At 43.9% G+C, this 18,315-nt stretch overlaps 1 protein-coding gene across 8 annotated transcripts in view; it reads right to left on the reverse strand.

The window, feature by feature from the left end:
• Positions 1-1,620: 1,620 nt before the first annotated feature.
• Positions 1,621-18,315, reverse strand: part of Frmd6 (FERM domain containing 6) — a 74,357-nt gene continuing 57,662 nt past the window's right edge. For 6 of the 8 annotated variants that reach the window (XM_035445933.1, XM_035445931.1, XM_035445934.1 and 3 more), the window contains 7 exons: positions 17,578-17,643; positions 16,745-16,813; positions 14,496-14,670; positions 10,650-11,039; positions 9,697-9,819; positions 6,702-6,793; positions 1,621-4,488 (listed from right to left, as the gene is read on the reverse strand). In XM_035445933.1, the coding sequence (XP_035301824.1) occupies positions 4,204-4,488; positions 6,702-6,793; positions 9,697-9,819; positions 10,650-11,039; positions 14,496-14,670; positions 16,745-16,813; positions 17,578-17,643 (1,200 nt within the window). In that variant the 3' untranslated portion in view covers positions 1,621-4,203. The remainder of the gene's footprint in view (positions 4,489-6,701; positions 6,794-9,696; positions 9,820-10,649; positions 11,040-14,495; positions 14,671-16,744; positions 16,814-17,577; positions 17,644-18,315) is intronic. The other 2 variants (XM_027418202.2, XM_027418198.2) reach the window with 1 other exon arrangement.

Genomic DNA, 18,315 nt, shown 5'->3' on the forward strand with positions numbered 1-18,315 from the left:
ACGGCTTGAAGATTATACTCGTTCTCCATCTGGCTGGCGATTCCCGACTCTGCCCTTCCTCATCCCATCATCCTCAGTTTGGCTTTCCCACCTAACTTTATCCTGTTCAGCTATTAGCCAGTTAGCTTGTTTACTAAACCAATCATAGCATCATATAGTCACAGCGTACAGAAGGATTATTCCACAGCAAACATACTTCAATTTATCAGGTACTCTGCAACATTCATGAATAACACCCCACTGCAATGTTCTGGTTTTAGCTAGGCCTGATGATACAGTCCTATAATTCATTATTGGCGGAGACAGGAGGATCATGAGTTTAAAGACAGCCCAAGCAACTTAGTAAGATCCTGCCTGAAAAAAAAAAAAAATAAAAAGACTGGGGAGACTGGGGAGGTGGCTCAATGGATAAAACATTTGCTTTGCAAACATGAGGACTGGAGTTTGGGTTCCCAGAAGTCACATAAATGTTAGGGAGGTGTGGTGGCCACCTGTAATCCCAGCACTTGGGAGGCAGGGACAGGAACTAGGCAGTTTGGCTAGCTAGACTAGCTGTTAGTGACTTCCAGGTTCAGCATGAGACTGCCTCAGTAAAGCAGAGAGAGATTAAGAAAGTCAATGTTTACTTTGGGCCTACACATGCATTTGTGCACACATAAAAACACCACACAAAAGTAAAAAGAAGTCGGGATACAGCCCAGTGGTATACTGCTTGCTAGCTAGCATGCTTGGGGCCCTAACTGCAAACCTTAATGTTACACACACACACTCCCCCACCCATCCAACCTCTTATTTTAGATTCTAGGCTTCTGAAGGACTATTCTTAAGAGTTAAATGCCTGTTTGAAGTTCTGAAAACTCTTATATCTCACCCTATTCACTAATGGTATCTTATTACCTTATTTAATTTCTCAAACAGTCCTTTGAGTTATTACTGGCTCTCTGTAGCCAAGAAAACTGGAGCAGAGGGGTCTTTGAGGGTGAGCTAGGCTTTGCAGAGGTCATCTCTAGATGCAGCTCCTGGCTCCTTCCCTTTATGCCTCAGGGCCTTCAACCTTGTGAATGCAACCACTTAAAAACAACTGTGACAGTTTTAAATAACTATGTGAAAGTTATTGCTTTAATTAAAAACTTTTTTTTTAAAAGTTAACCCTTTTAGGTCTAGGGAGATGACTTAGTGGATAAAGGTACTTACTGCTGAGCCCGACAACCTGAGCTCAATTCCCAGAACCCACATGATGGAAGAAACAATTTCTCCAAGTTGTCATCTGACTTCTACACAGGCACTGTGGGGCATGTGTGCCCACATGTACACACATAATACCTAGATGCCCTTTTAGCCTGATGAGACAGCAGTGTGTGACTTTGCCACAACTATCTGGAAAAGCCCCTGAAACCTTGATTCATCCTAGGCTGGCAGTAATCACTGTCTCACAAGCATGAGGATTAACGTGTGCAGTTCTAATCTGAGTACCACAGAACTCAGCATCATGTCTCACCATCAATCACCACAAGGTTGTCTTAAATATCCTCTATTATGGGACAGAAGAACACAAAGAAAGCACACAAGCACTTCTTCCTGGTTCTTACTTAACTGAGGAGTCTAATAATAACAGACACCTTAAAGGCCAAAAAGTTAACTTTATTGACTGCTGATCTTACCATGAAACACCTATAAGAAATAATTACAAAATAATGCAAGTTTTTTTTAAACATATTTCAGTATCATCCCAACATGAGGATCCTTTCACAGAAAGGATTATTTACAGCTTACTTAGATATAAAGCTCACTGTTGCAAATACAAATGCAGATGACGTGGAGCAGTGACATAGACCAAACCGGTGTATTAACCAGCAACGGACATGTTAACAAATGCAGCATAAATAACAGCTGTATACTTTTCTTTTCCTTTATTTTTAAAAACGATTTCCCAATACAAAAATGTCAATTATTCAAAGTGGATTTTCACATACATATCTTTGCACAATTCTACCATGAATCGGAGAGTTAAAAATGTTCCCTAGCAGGTTTCATCTTTGAAAATCCGTAAGGCTATTCATTCCCAAATTCCGGCCGAAGGAGAGTGATGAAAAGCAATGCCACTGGCAGAACCCTGGAGACTGGATTCTGGAGCAGAGAGGAAAACAGTATAGAGCATACCTGCTCAATTAAGCAATTTTTTAATCTTTGTATTTGCAAATGATGCTGAGGGCTGTGCAAACACACAACATGGCAATCTGGGTTCTTGAGAGTGCCAACTTCACCAGGGTCTGGCCCCTAAGCCTCTAAGAAAAAGTGGTGAGGTTATGCAATGACTCATAAGCAAAAGAAGTCATTAAGTCATCCCTTCAACTTTCATCCTTCCGCAAGGAGACTGAGTTACATTCTGGTAACAGAAACTTTGGTTGTTCTAAAAGCATTCCACAAAAGCAAAATAATGTCATGACCACAGAACGTTTTTTCTTCTTTGTAAAGGGTCAGGTGAGAGCTACTGGGTGAGATTCTGGTTGAAACTGTGCCCACACAGGAGGGCAGCATGGTGGGGCGGGCTTGTGGCTGCCGCCAGTTCTGTAACACTGACTCCCATCCACAGGGAACACTGCCTATGTTCTGCTGTACCCTAAATCTATTTCTTCGTTACTTGAAAACATAATTTTGTACAAAAATATGAGTTTCTTTAGAAAATAATACATAGTTTTTGTTTTTTAATAAAACCTGGCAGATAGCAAAAATGGAGTATCAAAATATGGTAAACAAATGCTGTAAAATACTAAATCATTAAAAACATCCCTTAGAAAGACATTGTGCTATGAAGTTCTCTCCTGAAGTGCGAGCAACATTTTCACTGCATATCAAGTTGATAAACTCATTCTCCTGGTTGCTTTCATTAGACACTGTAACAGCAGCAGGGCAGTAACTGTCTTAAAAATGGCCCATTCACAATCACTAATATCCTCTGCAGACTTCTATTTCAAAACTAATAAAAAGACACTCTTGGATCAGTGGGCTCCAATTCTACTGTGCACTACTTCTACCTGGTTAACTTTACAAGAAAAGACAATTTTACCTGGGCCCTACCCACAAGAGACTGATTTAAGTTGGCCCGGGGTTGGACCCAGGCTTGTTTGAAAAGCTCCCCAGATAAGTCTTATGCAATCAGGGTTGAGAATCTTGGCCAAAGGCACACAAGGAAAGTCACTCTTAACTCTACATTTATCAACTGATTGTCTGTGGCTACCATTCTTTCTGTAACGTATCCTCAACATTCAACAAGGAATTCTATCTGTGCAAGGCATACATGGAAGTCCAAATGAAGAATCAGCTTTAAACACATATAAACACATATAGTCCCATGTAACTATGTATGTATAACATATACATACAGTTAGGGTATCTTTTTAAAGCAGAAACTAGCATTGCCATTTGTTTGCCATCATTAAAAACACAACAAAGAAAATACCACCAAACAAACTTTTTCTAAGACATTTCCATTGTTTTTAACATATATCAGCTTTGTAAACTCCACAAAATGCACCATGTCATGAACACAGGTGAACCCCAGAGCTTCCTGGAAGAACAGAGCAGTGGGCGTGGCACTGTCAGGGTGTAAAGGAGTCCCAGCACACGTCTTCTGGGCTCTGAGTTGCACTTCCGTTACATACACATCTTTGGCTAGAACCATAGACTTCCACCATCAGAGTTCATTTTGGGCCAACCTCTATGGGGCAGCAATGGCTACGGACTAAGAACGGCTCTCAGTAAAAGAAGCGAGAACTTCCCTCTGTCCTCCCTCAAACCGCAAGCACTCCATGAGGGAGTGGCTAGAAAAAAAATTCACAAGCAAACAGATATGCCTGACATCTTCCACGTGATAAACATGTATTTGAGCTAGAAAACAAGAGATGAACACACACACACACCACAACCTAACAGTCTGGAAGCTGGGTAAACTATAAAGCACACTTCTTCCCGAAGGGTCAATAAACATCCGGGCGCACTTGTCTTTTTACATTCTGTGTATCTTTTACCTCTGCATAATACTTAAAGTGCATTGTCCCAAGGCTTTTGTTTCCATCATGGATATTATAAAGAAAGAGCTAAGTTTGGGGTGAAAAAATATGGCACAAATAATATGTAAAGAACCTCGGACTCCACAGCCTCCAGCAGACAGCGACTGCCCGCAGGGCTGCCCGCAGGTGGAACTTACACAACGAACTCTGGGACCTCATCATGAGTGAGGTCCAGAGAAAAGTATTTGCTGGTTCTTTTAACCGGGAAAGCATCTTGGATGTTGACGCACTGCTGAGCCAAGCAGCTATTGCAGTAGAGGCCATCCTCATCCAGTTCATGTCCACACCCGAAAGTGTAACTCTGAGCAGTGTCCTGACACAGGCCTGCGATGCGCAGGAAGTCTTTCTGGTACAGTCTGATGTCGTCAAGGCTCAGGCTATGTCGATCGGTGGAAGTCTTTGGTTTTCGGCATATTGTCTGCAAGAAAAGGGAAGGTGAGAAAATGCAACAATGCGGAGTACTTGGAAAGGTAATGTCTTTGGCCAGCAGACAGAGCTGATGCAAAGTCATAAAATGTCTAGTAGTCCTTTCATGTTACAAAGTGCTTTCCAACCTGCGGCTTCTTGGGGAAGTGACTTTTACTGAGTATATCAATGTACCTGTTCTGCCTAAGCTCTCAGCTGGTACAAGCTGGGTAGTGTTCCTCCCCAGTGTATATAGCCAACACAAAGACAGGTGGTCAACTACTCCTAGCATTTGAGAAATCCAGCAGTTACTGCAAAATAAGGCTATAAAGATAAAAATATTGCTTTTCTTTCTTTTTTCCATCAAGATAGGGCAGTTTAACTTGCTAACACCCTTCTTGCTTGGGTCTATTAATATTTGAATAAGGAATGGAAAAGCAATTATCACTCAAGAAACACAGCTTGAAGAAGCAAGTTTTTGAAAGAGTCCAGAATATAAAGCATTATTGCTGCCAAAGGCTCGGTGGAAATTGGGCTGCAGAGCCAGCTTAGTTGTTACTGCTCTTGCACAAAACCCGGGTTCAGTTCCCAGCACCCACAATAGTGGCTCACAACCGTGTGTAATTCCAGCCCCTGGGCATCCGACACTCTCTTCCGGCCTCCAGATACATGCATGCACACAGATAAAAAATAATTTTTGAAATGAAGAATAAAAAGCAGCAGTCCTGGCCACATAGAGAGGTCCTGTCCTTCCAAGTGCTACCAATAGGTGGCAGGCTTTTTGAATTCATTATCCCAAGTGGTCCTGGTGGAAAATAGTTAAAGACTGGCTCAGATAATAACACAAATGGGAGATACTTACTGGGTGATGTAAAGAAACTAGCTAGTCTAAGTTTGCTGTTTGGCCCCACAAGGAACAACTTGTTGGGAAAAGACACCACTTTGCTGGACACAAACATTCCAGGGGCACATTTTGCTATAAAGTATAATATTTGAGTGACACTGCTATATAGAATGGCCCCTTAATTTTTTTTTTTTTTTTTTTTTTTTTTTTTTTTCAAGAAAGGGTTTCTCTGTATAGCTCTGGAGCCTATTCTGGCAGTCGCTCTGGAGACCAGGCTGGCCTCAAACTCACAGAGATCCGCCTGCTTCTACTTCCCGAGTGCTGGTATTAAAGGCATGCGCCACCAACACCCGGCTGGCCCCTTAAACTTGATGTAGTCTTCCTAGGTCTTAAAAGGACCTCAGACATGGAGTTATTTGGTTATTGCCACAAACCCTCAAGGCACACAAGTGGCCCAGAGCTATAGGTTTGGCATTTGCTGTTCAGTTGTGATACCTGTGATGTCCAGTCAACCCCAACACAATACAAACACCCCCTCTAGGGTGCATGCACACAATTAACTAGAAGCCTGCCCACCAGAGGCCAACACCTAAAAGGAGTGTGCAACAAAGTACATAATTATCCAAATAAAACCCCAAAATAAGTGGAACCAGCACGTGAGATGAAAAATAAATTCAGAATACGGCGAGGATATATGTAACTGGTCATAACTTGTTTCCTTCCGGTTGTTTTTTTTTTTTTTTGCTCATTTGTATGAATTGCAGTCCTATGTAAGCATGTGCAGTGGTTTGTATAGAAATGGCCCCCACTGGCTGGAGAGATGGCTCAGAGGTTAAGAGCACTGGCTGCTCTTCCAGAGGTCCTGAGTTCAATTCCCAGAAACCACATGGTGGCTCACAGCCATCCGTAATGAGATCTGGCATGCAGATATACATGGAGGCAGCATGTTGCATACACAATAAATAAATAAAATCTTTAAAAAAAAAATGGCTCCCATAGACTCATGTATGTGAAGGCTTGGCCCATAGAAAGTGACACTATTAGGAGGTGTGGCCTCGTGGGAGAAAGTATGTCACTGTGGAGCTGGGTTTTGAGGTCTTATATACTCAAGCTATGCCCAGTGTGGCCCACAGTTCATTTCCTGCTCCCTGTGGATCAAGATAAAGAACTCTCGGCTCCTCCTCTCCACTACCATGTCGGCCTGTGTGCTGCCATGCTTTCCCGTCATGCTGACAATGAATGGTAAGCTAGCCTTAATGAAATGTTTTCCTTTATAAGAGTTGCTGTGGTCAAGGTGCCCCTTCACAGCAAGAGAAATCCTAACTAGGACAGCATGTCAGTAACTCCAGTTGCTAATATAAAAGGTTTCAATCCCCCAGTACCTGTGGAAGAGAGTCGGTGCTCTGTCCACGAAGCTTAACAACCGTTTCTGAAGAGCTGGAGGTGGAAGAACTGATTTCTTTCACAATTAACCCTGAGGTAAAACAGAACAAACAAACAAACAAACAAAAAACAACAATGAAACTCCTCCGTATTTTCTGACAAGACCAACTGTGATCATTACTGAGGACTCTAGTGGTGACTTCTCAGTAGCTCACAGCTGGTGGCACCCACTCTTTAGTAGGAAGCTGAGGGTGATGAGTAAGGGTTGGCTAAGGTGGGGAGGTCCAGGAGTAAGCTGTTTGTAAGGCGAGATGGAGGCCTTAGGTATTAAGGAGGTCTTTACCTCGTCTCCATGTCGCCCTTCTCCTCTCCATGTATCAGTGTGGAGCACTAATGCAATCTTATAGCTCTGGTTCTATGTGGATATTAGGTGTGAGGATGCTGGGCTCTGCAATCAGATGGGCTGGGGCTGGAACCTGCCCAGATAATTAGCTGGCGGTATATCCTGGCCAATTCTCAAGCCTCCCCACATCTCATGAGCTTCCTTTTACAAACAAGGGCTGCTACTCAACTAGCATTTTAATGATGGTTAAACAGTAACGGACAAAAAGGGTCAGGGGTTCCCGCTGGCCAACAGGTCACTATGACCACAGCCCCCTCGGCAGATCCCAGTGGGAAGAGATTAAGGTGGAGATGGCTCTCGGAGATCAGCACAGTCCTTAATTGCCTCCGTGCCTCAAGGAAACCTCATTTTCAGAACCAGAAATCTAAGGATGATATTCGTGCCTCTCTGACTTTTAACATGTGAGGGATGCGTTCTCCAAAAATGTTTGACAGGCTAAAATTACCAACCCGTGCTGGGTGTTGGACCAAACACCACTGAAACAAGCCAGGACCAGCAGTAGAGGCATAGAGATAATGACTTCAGAGGGACATGTACCCTCACCATACCAGAGACTTGCTTAGCTACTGCCAGCAGCCTACGGAGCCCAGTATGCACCTTGTAAACACAGAGGGCTTGGTAAACAGTTCAGTGAGCCCAGAACATGAAGCCATTTGGGCTTATACACGGGCGATGCTCATGCTTGGGGTGCTAGTGAGAACCTTTGAATGGATCCCACCGGACCCAAGGGCTTATGCACCACTTGGCATGTGGTATGATTCTGTGTGGGGTCTCTGGTAATGTCCTAGGCTCCTGTGTCTCTGAACACTCTCTTCCAAGCTCATGTCCACCACTGGGGGAGGGGGGGCGGAATCAGAGTCAAACAGGGCTGCCTCATCAGCACTCAATCAGATCAGATCCAAAGCAATACTCATGTGGCAGAGAAACTGGAAAACCGGGGTGACGCAAGGAGAAACTGAGAGCAACTGTGGCCCCAACTGTTCTGGCCCCAACTGTTCTATATAAACAGTTCCAGTTATATCATTTTTACATAATTTGTACTTTCCTTGCCTAACTTTTGAATTCTGCATAGTATCTTTTGAAAAATCTCATGTAAAAGCTAATATTCCAATGTCTAGTGATCGGACAATTCAACTCTTCGTTGTTTTTCACTACTAAAAACATAGAAAAAGGTATATTAAATATTATTAACAGTCATCCTATTTAAATTTTATTTCTACTCAAAATCACAAAATTAATAATCTCCTAAAAAGTGAATGCAGAGACCTACGAATATGAAGCTCCTGTCAATGGCCCAGGTATTCTTTCATAGGCGTTTTGGTGTATACTACTTCAATTTTTTTTTTTTTTAACAAACAAATGTGCAGCACTTCTCGTGCACTTATTATATGCATACATTTAGCTGAAGATTTACATTTAGTATAATAAAGAGACAATTCAATATTTATAATAAAGAGAATGGACAGGAAAAGTCAAGGCTGGCCTAGCATCATGAATCTGGGCTGGGAGGGAGAGGATGGAGGTCTGCACAGCTTAGGGTGAGCATCTACAAGTGTAGTTGGGTTGGGTGAGCAAATGGAATTCTGCAATGAATTGTTCTGGTACAGTAAGAGGCAGGATGACAGTGACAGTGTGTCTGTCTAGTTCCCCTCCGACAGCTGGTATTAGCCACTCAGAGAGGTGGAAGGGGAGCCTCTCATTTGATCAAAGCTGAGAGTGGTTGGAGAATAAGAATCCATGGCTCTTTTACAATGCTGGCTCCCTAAGTCTTAAACCCAAGGAACAGAGGAGACTAATTAGTGACACATGATAGAGGCACACAGAGGTTTAAAACAAACTCACACTGCTGACTTCACATGGTGGAAACATGCATTACAGAGTATTATACAACCCTAGCACCAACAGTGAAGGCATGTTTTCTAGAAGAATACATGCAAATATCCAATTCAAGAAATGTCTACCTCTGTGAGTTCAAGGCCAGTCTGGTCTACAGAATGAGTTCCAGGACAGCCAGGGATATATAGAACAACCCTGTCTCAAAAAATCAACCAACCAAAAAACAAGAAAAGAATGTCTATCTATAAAAATAACACCAGTTTGACTCTTTTTCTTGCAGACTGGGGGACACAAACCAAATCTGGAGGCCTGACTTCTGTTTCTAGTCATGGGCATTTGTCTCTTTAATCTTATTTTTCTCATGTGCAAAAGGGAAGAGACCAGACTGAAGGGTAACCGAAGTTCCTTCTAAGGCCATGTGGTTCTCTAATTCTCAAGAATTCGAGGTAGGAGAGAGAAAGAAAGGAAGAAAGAAAGAAAGAAAGAAAGAAAGAAAGAGAAAGAAAGAAAAGAAAAGAAAGCCGGTCAGCGTACAACACAGCAATTTGTGGTCCATAGCCTGGGTAAAAGATGCTAATGTTCCTTCCTGGTACCCATCTCTCTTCTGCTCTTCCACAGAAGGCACCTGGCCCTGTGGTCGAGTGACCTGAAGTGGCTTTTCTCTTTGGTTGACTGAGCATTGGCACCACCCTCCTATCTACTAAGGAACATGTTTATGGGCTTCTGGAGGAAACAGCTGGCTGTTAAGAGCTCACCGGAGTGTCCATTCAGCTTCCTTGACAGGAGCATGTCCTCTGTGATGTAGATGCACACGTCAGGGCTGACTTCCTCTGTCATGGGCTCCAGGTCCGTGGGGTCATCAACCAGCATCTCTATTTCTGACACAGGAGTAGGGGAGAAAACATTTAATGACCCCAAGGAAAATGAAGACCACAACCCACAACCACACTACACTGTGAGGGCAGCTAGGTAAAAACTCACATTTGTGAACAAACTGAGAACACAACCCTGCAGTAGGAAAGTCTAGGCACAAGTCGCAGTATGGTGTGCTTGTTTTGAAGGATTGCTGTATGCCATAGCCTCTTGTGCCACGATCTGCCATCAATCACTCTGCTCTTTAAGGGAGGGGGGAAGCTGTGGAGCCATGCTGCAGTGACCTGTGGCTAACTGATGCTGACAGGTCATTAGCCTCAGGGCAAGGACTGCGGACCCATGCCACCTGAGCGTCCCACAGCGAGCGGCTGCTGTGGAGCCACATGAAGTATACAGGAGCCTAATACATTATGTGCAAGAGTCAATAGTTTCTTGTTTCTTTTTCAATCAATCCCAGATGCTATAGATATCTCATGTGAAATACAAACAAGCTTAAAAGAAGCACACAGATGCTAAATCTGGCCGACAGAGGCTGGGACCTGTTGCCTTCTCTCAACGGAGAGCCATTTCTTAGCAGCTAGGTTCTGTACTTCGTTTAGATTCCCTATAGCTCTGATGACGTGGGGAACACTCAAGAAAACACTTTGGGAGTTAATGGTATATACAGGATGCATTTTTTTTTTTTTTTAAGAGGAAGAAACACAAGACACATGGGCTCTACTTCATTAAAGCTGCTAACCCTGAGGCTGCAAAGGTCTCTGATAGACATATGCAACTCACTCAGGTTACTGGGAAGACGGCAAAACTTCTCTATCACCATTACTTAGACACTAACCAGATTCTAACTCTACTGGACCAACATGGGAAAAGCTGCAGCAACGGAAGTTACCATCATCCTGAGAGTCCTCTTCCAGGCGCTCTTTGCCGCCGCTCTCCACCCCTGAGGTGTGGGAGCTGCCATGGCTAGTCATGGAGCTGCAGGTCTTCAGCTTGCGGTGCATGGCGCTGCCTGAACAGCTGTCTTCTGGCCCTGGGTCCCGGGGCTTAGTGTCGGCTTCGATGCCCGAGGTGTGGGAGCTGCTGTGGCTGGCCGTGGAGTGGCGGGATAAGCGCTTATGCTTCACGCTGCCGGCGCTGCTTCCGCTGGCACGGGATCGCTTTTCCAGCTGGTCCATGTCAAGGTCCAGGTTGTCGCTGATGTAGGATTCCCGGTACTGCTTTTTCTCTGTGTGGGAGAATACAGCTCAGTGCATACTCCACCAAGGCAGGAGAGAATGCCAAGCCGAGACCAAGGGCAGCCTCTCAGAACCTAGTGACTGAGGAATTCTGGGAACTGGAGCTTGATGTAGGAGAACTATACAAGGAATACATCACTGTAACAGTCCCTCGAGGGGAGACTTTAAAACGGCCAGTTATGAAGCTTCAAACACCAGAGAAGTGGGCTCTTCAGAGTGTCAGGGCATGCCACTTACTTCCTGTCTGCAAACAGCTATCATACAAGTTCAGCGACTGAGAACACCCAACACCTTGCAGAGCGATGTGACACTGCTGAGACAGCCACTATGGGATTCTGCGTTTTTGCAAAGCTGGCAGATAACATCATGTTAAATATCAAAGTCTGGTCCTCACAGATGATTCTAGAAACATTCAGTGAATAGTTATTCAATATGCTAACTGCTGTTCATTTTGTGTGTCCATTTGTTCAATTTGGTCTCCTGTTACCTTCAGTTGCTAAACCCAACAAGACAAAGCTATTCAAAAAATTTCTTTCAAAGATTCTCAAACTTAGCTTTTCAAGTAATCCAAGACTGGTTTTTCTCCAGTTTGGCCCAAAAGTGAGGCATCATCTACCATAGTCCTCACTAATGGTTGGTGCCACACCAGGTGGTTTTTGGTAAAAATCCTCACATTGAACAGATTAGTGTTGTTGGTTGATGCAGACAAAGACAGACACTGGAAAGCCAGAATTGAGGAAGTTCTCTTAGCAACACTAAGCTAAACATACATGGAGTTACAAAGCCACAGCTGAACTAAGGGCTGTGATCAAGGCAGAGTTCTTATGTTTCAGATGAGAAACATTTAAAAGAAACAGTTAGCTCTCTTGTCTTAATACTGAGGAAAAAGAAGCACAGTAGACTCTGTTAAGGACAGAGTACATTTGGGGAACATTAAATTGATGTAATTTTAGATTAGCAGCCTAATTGGGATCTCTGGGGGCCTGTTAATGGACATACTTGTCTTGCTTCTTGGCTAAGCAGAAACACTTGCAGTTCTTCTGTCTGCACACAGACTTGAACCTGTACCCCCACCAGCTCTCTGGAGGTAATGGGTGACGAGAGAAAGAAAGGAGGCCTGGTGGATGCAGCCCATGGTCCTTTGCCCCCTTCTGATCATGAGAGCCCGTGGCCAGATCATCAGAACACCATGCCTTCTACAGAGTAAGCCTGGGGAACAGAGGTTTTCACACTATGTTTTGGAATAAAATGTGCTAAGTGTGACTTCTTGATCTGGGACCTAAGAACATGTTCTAGTAACCATAGATGATGGTTTTTTCTTTTTTCTTTTTTTCCAAAACATGTTTCTCTGTGTAATAGCCCTGGCTGTTCGGGAATTCACAGAGATTGGCCTGCCTCTGCTACACAAGAGCTGGGATTAAAAGCGTGGGCTACCATTGTCTGGTTAGATGATGTTTTTAATGACACAGGCATATTTTCGTTCTCCCAACTCCATCTTGTGACTGCTTCTATAGAAATGGTGAAACAGAGTCTTAAAAGGTATGTAGAACTGGAATTTAAAGAAACCCTTCTTTTTATGCTCAGCTAATGCCAAAATGGGCTTTTCTGGTTAAAATGATAAAGCCCTTACATGTGGATTAGTGAATTTGTATCAAAGCTAGCTCACAGAAATGTGGTGTGAGGATTTCTTCAGATCCGAAGGCACCTCTAAACAGGAAAAACAAACAAACAAAAACACTAAGCATATATTTTTTTTTTTTGTAAGAATACTGCCATTTAAACTCAACCAAATACAAGATGCAACATACACCTTTATCATTTCCTCACTCCCCCATTGTGCTCCGAATGTCCCCTCTCAAACTCAGGCTGAGATTTCGTTAGGGTTGTGACAGTGTAGGATGTGGGGCTATTTAGATGTGACCAGTCTGTGAGGGCTCTGTCCTTATTCATGGACAAATGTTTCTGTGGGAGTCTCCTCTAGTATCCTGTACCTGCTCCTTGCTCTTCCAGATTATCCACGAGGAAGTCTCTGGCAGATGCCTAGTCTATGCATCACCAGCCTGGGATGCTCTGTTCTGGCAGCAGAATGGACTGAGTGAGACATTTGATCACTTAAGTGCCGACACGTGAAGGAGATGGTGTCCTGGCCTCCTAGAGCTCAGCATCCTTTGCAACGTTACCTTATCTCTGCAGGGAAAGGGCCCTAGATCTGTCAGACTCTCAAGGGCTCCCCTCAAGGTCTTTCACATTACTAAAATGCTTTGGGCTGAGAGCTGATGCAATTAGATGAACCCCTTAAGGCGCCACAGTGGCCTTAGGAATGGGGCCCATTTGGAAAATCATGGGCTCTAGAGCCAGTTGAGTCACCTGTTTTCTCACAGGTCTTGGTGCTTTGTCCCTAAGTGGATCCTCTTAATATTCACACTAGCCCAGAGGTGATGCATTTGTTAGGCTTATGGGAGAAGGGGCAGCCTGCAGCAGAGGCCGGTACACCTGATAGAGTCACAGTGGCAGGGAGTGATTCACGCTCTCATCATTGTAGATTTAAGGAAACTCCACACATCTGGCCACACCTGGCTTTAGAGAAGACACATGTCTTCTTTAAGGCTGCTTTGTTAGAGGGAGGACAGGTCCTTGTCCCTTTCCACTGGAGCACTGGGATCAGCACTTGTTTCATGTATAGAGCTAAAGCACGAACCACTGTGTCCTGAGGCCCAGGCAGACATTCCATGTCTAATCTGACTACTGTGACAGTGACCACAATAGGACTTTGTGGAACAAACTGAAATTGATTCTCAGCAACACACAAAACAGCACTTGGGGATGAGAAGCTGGTATTTACTAAGTAGAGGAGCCCCGGGGTACCATAACTGAGGACAAAGATAGAAACTGCTAAATTGAAGTTGGCTACCAGAGGGCCCAACATTTTCAGCCTGCCTTCTTCTTAGGAACAGAGCTAGGGCCTCGAACATACTGTTCAGGTCCACTGCATCTCTTCAAAGCCCCCACAGGGCTGTGGGCAAACTCCCTGGGTGGAAAAGGCCTTCTCCATTTTATTATTACAGCGTCATCTTGAGGGTCGCCCTGCTGTCAATCAGAGAAGCATTGACCTATCTTCACTGACTTGGGCCTAAGGAAAGTTCCATGTTGGAAAGAACTGCAGCTTCCTACAGACAGCAAGGCCAGTTGGCCTGGTGCACTCAGCACTGATGCAAAAGGGTTCCAGCCTAGCCCTTTGCAAGATTTTCAAGCCAGGGGCTAGAAACTCTAAATAGATGAGGCTGGAGAGCTGCTTGGACCTCTGAATTTCTAGTCTCCATCTCTAAAAATCCCACTCTGCCGGTGTTTAAAAATTCACATTCCTGGTGGGGAGAGTAAGAGGCCAGTGGGGCAAGGCAGCCCTTGCTTTCCCCATGTGGACCACACCACCACCTGACCCGTCGCACCTTCGTTCTCCTCCAGCTTGCGGAGGTGGCGCAGGACCGGCTGCAGGTTCATGTACAGGCGGTGGCTGTTGCTCAACAGCTGCAGGAGATGCCGGGAGCGTGTGGGACACCCTGTGTAATAGACCAGCTTCCTGGCAGAGGGAAGGCCATCGGGCAAAATCTCAAACTTCTTGCCCTGTGGAGGGAAAGCACAAAGTAAATTATGGCAGGAAACTCTCTGAATTGCCAAAGTCCCTTTTACTCTTAAACTAAGATTCTTATAGATGTGTGAAGCTGAACTGACAGTTCTCTGAGGGACAAATCTTTGTTTCCCTTTTCCCTTCAGAGTTGTCGAAGGACAAAGAATACCAAACCCAAGGTCTCTGGGAAACCTGGACAGTGGGACAGGTGGGGTGTGTTCATCTTCTTTGGCCCAGCAGAAGAGATCCTTCCAGATGAATCCAGGTGGAGCTGGAGCAAAGCATCAGAGGACTGTAGCTCACATATAGATCGTGTTTATTTTTTTAAACCATTGGCTCTTGAATTTACTGGACTCCAATGCTTGGATTGCAATAACTGACATTTAGTGAGTGCTAAACACATCAATTCATTTAATCCTCACAAAGAGTGTATAATGAAGAACAGACTACCACCATCTGAGAAGGAAGCCAAGGTAGAGAGAAACTGAGTCACTTGCTCAAGGTCACACATGTAGGCAGGGCTGGGAAGCCTGTGAAATGGATTCCTGGTGTCTGTCCATGCTGAATCCAAAAACCCCTTGGGGAAGGGGAAGGAGGCGGAGAAACCTGCCATCTTCAACAAGACCCTAACTCAGGGTGATATGGGGGAGTTTCAGGAGTCACCGACCACAGGACCCTAAAGGGTCTTAATTTCATGAATGCATTTTATTACTATTGATCCTGGGCCATGGAGCGGGAAAATAGGGTTATGATTTTCAAACAGTTCTGGAAAAGGGCCACCCATGAGAGCACCAGTGAGAGTGGGCAGAGAAAGCTCCACTTAACACACGAGTGAGCCAGAGCAGACGGTGCTCATGGAATTAAGGCAATGTAGACTCAGACCTTCTGACTGGCCCCTCAAGGCCCTCTATCTGCATAGGCCTTCTGGTCTACCCGGAGGAATGTGTGTCTACACATCATTAAGTACAGCTTTTCCTAGTCTACTTTTCTCAACTGCTTCAGAGCTCAGTAAAATTATGGATTTTAGTGACCTCCAAACAGACACAAACAACAGTAACTGTAATTCTTGGAATGCTGAACATGGCTGGTGGAGTAGAGACAAGGTGAAAGCGTCAAGAATTTGGTCTCATAAAACCTATATCATCCTCAGTGCTTTCCCCATTACTTATGGTGGACTACTGAAAATGGCCATTCCAATGCTAAATAGTCTGGCATTAATGGAAACACCTTTTTAAATTTCACTTTGCATTCTTCACTAGAACTAAGTAACTTCCTAGGCCAACAGTCAGCCCACATTCGGAGTCATTTACTCCGTGTGCCAACAACTCCTCTGTTGTGGACTTTTAAATATAATTCCATTTGGTGGAGTCATCTTGTATTTTCCCTTCAATACAATTTCCCTGCAATACAATTTACTTAAGGCACTATGGCAGACGCTGATACACAGATTAAATTCTTTTATTTTAATTTGCTTCTGACATAAATAACTCTGGTTATGATAATACTTTAAGAAAGCAAAATATTGTCAGCTTTTTTACTTTTAACTTTTAGCTGGGCAGTGGTGGTACATGCCTTTAGTCACATCACTTGGGAGGCAGAGGCAGGCGGATCTCTGTGAGTTTGAGACCAGCCTGGTCTACAAGAGCTAGTTCCAGGACAGCCTCCAAAGCCACAGAGAAACCCTGTCTCGAAAAACCAAAAAAGAAAAAGAAAGAAAGAACCTTTTAAACATTTGTGTATGTCATGAGAGGTACAAGCCACTGTGTGGGTGAGAGGACAATCTGTGGGATCTAGGTCTTCCCCTTCCACCTGGTGGGTCCCAGGGATTCAACTTAGGTGGTTAAATTTGGCTGCAAGCCCTCTGTGCTGAGTCATTTCACCCAGCCCTAGCTTTGATTTAAAAAGAAAACAAAACAACCAACCAGTCCCAACCCCATTCAAAAAACCTGGCTACTTCTGCTCTTGGACACACCATTTTTCAAAATGACCGCCCCCCCCCTTCTCAAAAACCACCTACAAGACTTCTTTTTCTCTTCCCAACCCCTCTTTTCTTAGTTACTTCACACTTACCACAAACACCAACTTCCCAACATTTGTCCAGGGGAAATCATACAGCAATTGTTTCTCTTCTTCTAGATTCTGTGGAAAGAATTTCAGCATATAGGCGTTAAAAGGAAACACAACAGACATCCTAAAACTGTCTTATTTCATAGTAAACTAAGATTCAGTGATTAAAATCTGAAAGAGTCCTCAACCCTTATTGGAGAAGGGCAGACAGTAATTAAGATGATCAATAAAACCCACAGCTCCTGTGGACTGCATGGCTGCCCCTCCAAAGGCAACTTACCCTTTGGTCTATCCCTGAATTTAAACAGGCAGTCCAAAAGATTCCCAGACACTTGGCAACCAAGGGGCTGATACTTCCATAACTGGGTTTTTTGCCTGGATTAAAGATAAGCCATCTTTCTAAGAGAGCTACTTCCTTCCAGTCCCTGATGTAAGGCTAAAGGATAGCACTGTCCTACCTGTAGGAGGGAGACAGTCCCTACCCACTTATGGGACATTGTGTATCAGAAAACTGTAACGGACATAGAAGCATTGGGTAGGAGCTTTCTATGATAGGAGAGAAGAACACTGATAATCCATGAGATTCAAAGAGCAACTTTTGGACAGTGAGGCTCTGGAATGCTGAGACTGGGCTGGTCTTCTGCCCTGCAAGTCTCTGTTAAGGGTGACTACTGTCAAGGCAGGTGGAGTCACTCCATCCCTGACGTACATCACCCACCCCTGTGCTGACAGACAGGAAATGAGGGCTGAGCCTATAGGAGGGTCACACAAGCATTCTCTGTAGTAAGACCTGCTCAATACCATTTGATTACCCCCCTCCCCCCCCATTTACAAACCTGAAAAATCTGTATTCCCCGCATGGTCAATCCCAGAGTCAGTGAAGCTTCAACTTCCCTTTTATCCTGAAGGAATAAAATTTTATGAGAAACAATTTTCCTTGTATAATAAACAATTGAGCAATGAAGAAACAAAAAGACACTTTTCAGAATTAGAAGGGTTTTGTTTTTGTTTTCTTAACTTAAAATAACTGCTCAAATCTTTCCACGTCCTTGGTTTTCTGCAAGACTTAAGAAAATCTCAAGTATTTATTAAAGCAATTACACTCTTTATTTCTGACTCCTTAGGTTTCCAGGTTTTAGTGTTCAGCACTGTATACACAACATCCACTTCTGAGAATATTCTAAGTACTTATGTTGCTGAGAACTTCAGCAGCAAGGCATTTCTTGCTGCCTTCCTACCTTTTGATCATTTTCACCTTCTACCTTCATGAGGATGTTAGAATCCCATGGTCTAGTTACAGTACAACGCATATCTGACAGGGTTACAGGTTTCAAATTGGTTAACTCCCCTAGCTCCCTACCCCTGAAGCCAAAAGCAGACACAAGTGACCAAACACTTAAGGCATTTCAGCAAAAGATTTCTATTGCTAATCTGCAAATATCTGCTGATAGGATAGACATTCTACTATGTGTGCAAACTGTCAAACTTAAGCCATTTTAACTACTAGGAAAAGAATGCTAGAATTAAAAATGTGCTCAGATTGGGCAAATCTTTAAGGACTTAAGTGTAATGAG

Source organism: Cricetulus griseus, chromosome 5 (assembly GCF_003668045.3).
Source record: "Cricetulus griseus strain 17A/GY chromosome 5, alternate assembly CriGri-PICRH-1.0, whole genome shotgun sequence".
Classification (NCBI taxonomy): Eukaryota; Metazoa; Chordata; class Mammalia; order Rodentia; family Cricetidae; genus Cricetulus; species Cricetulus griseus.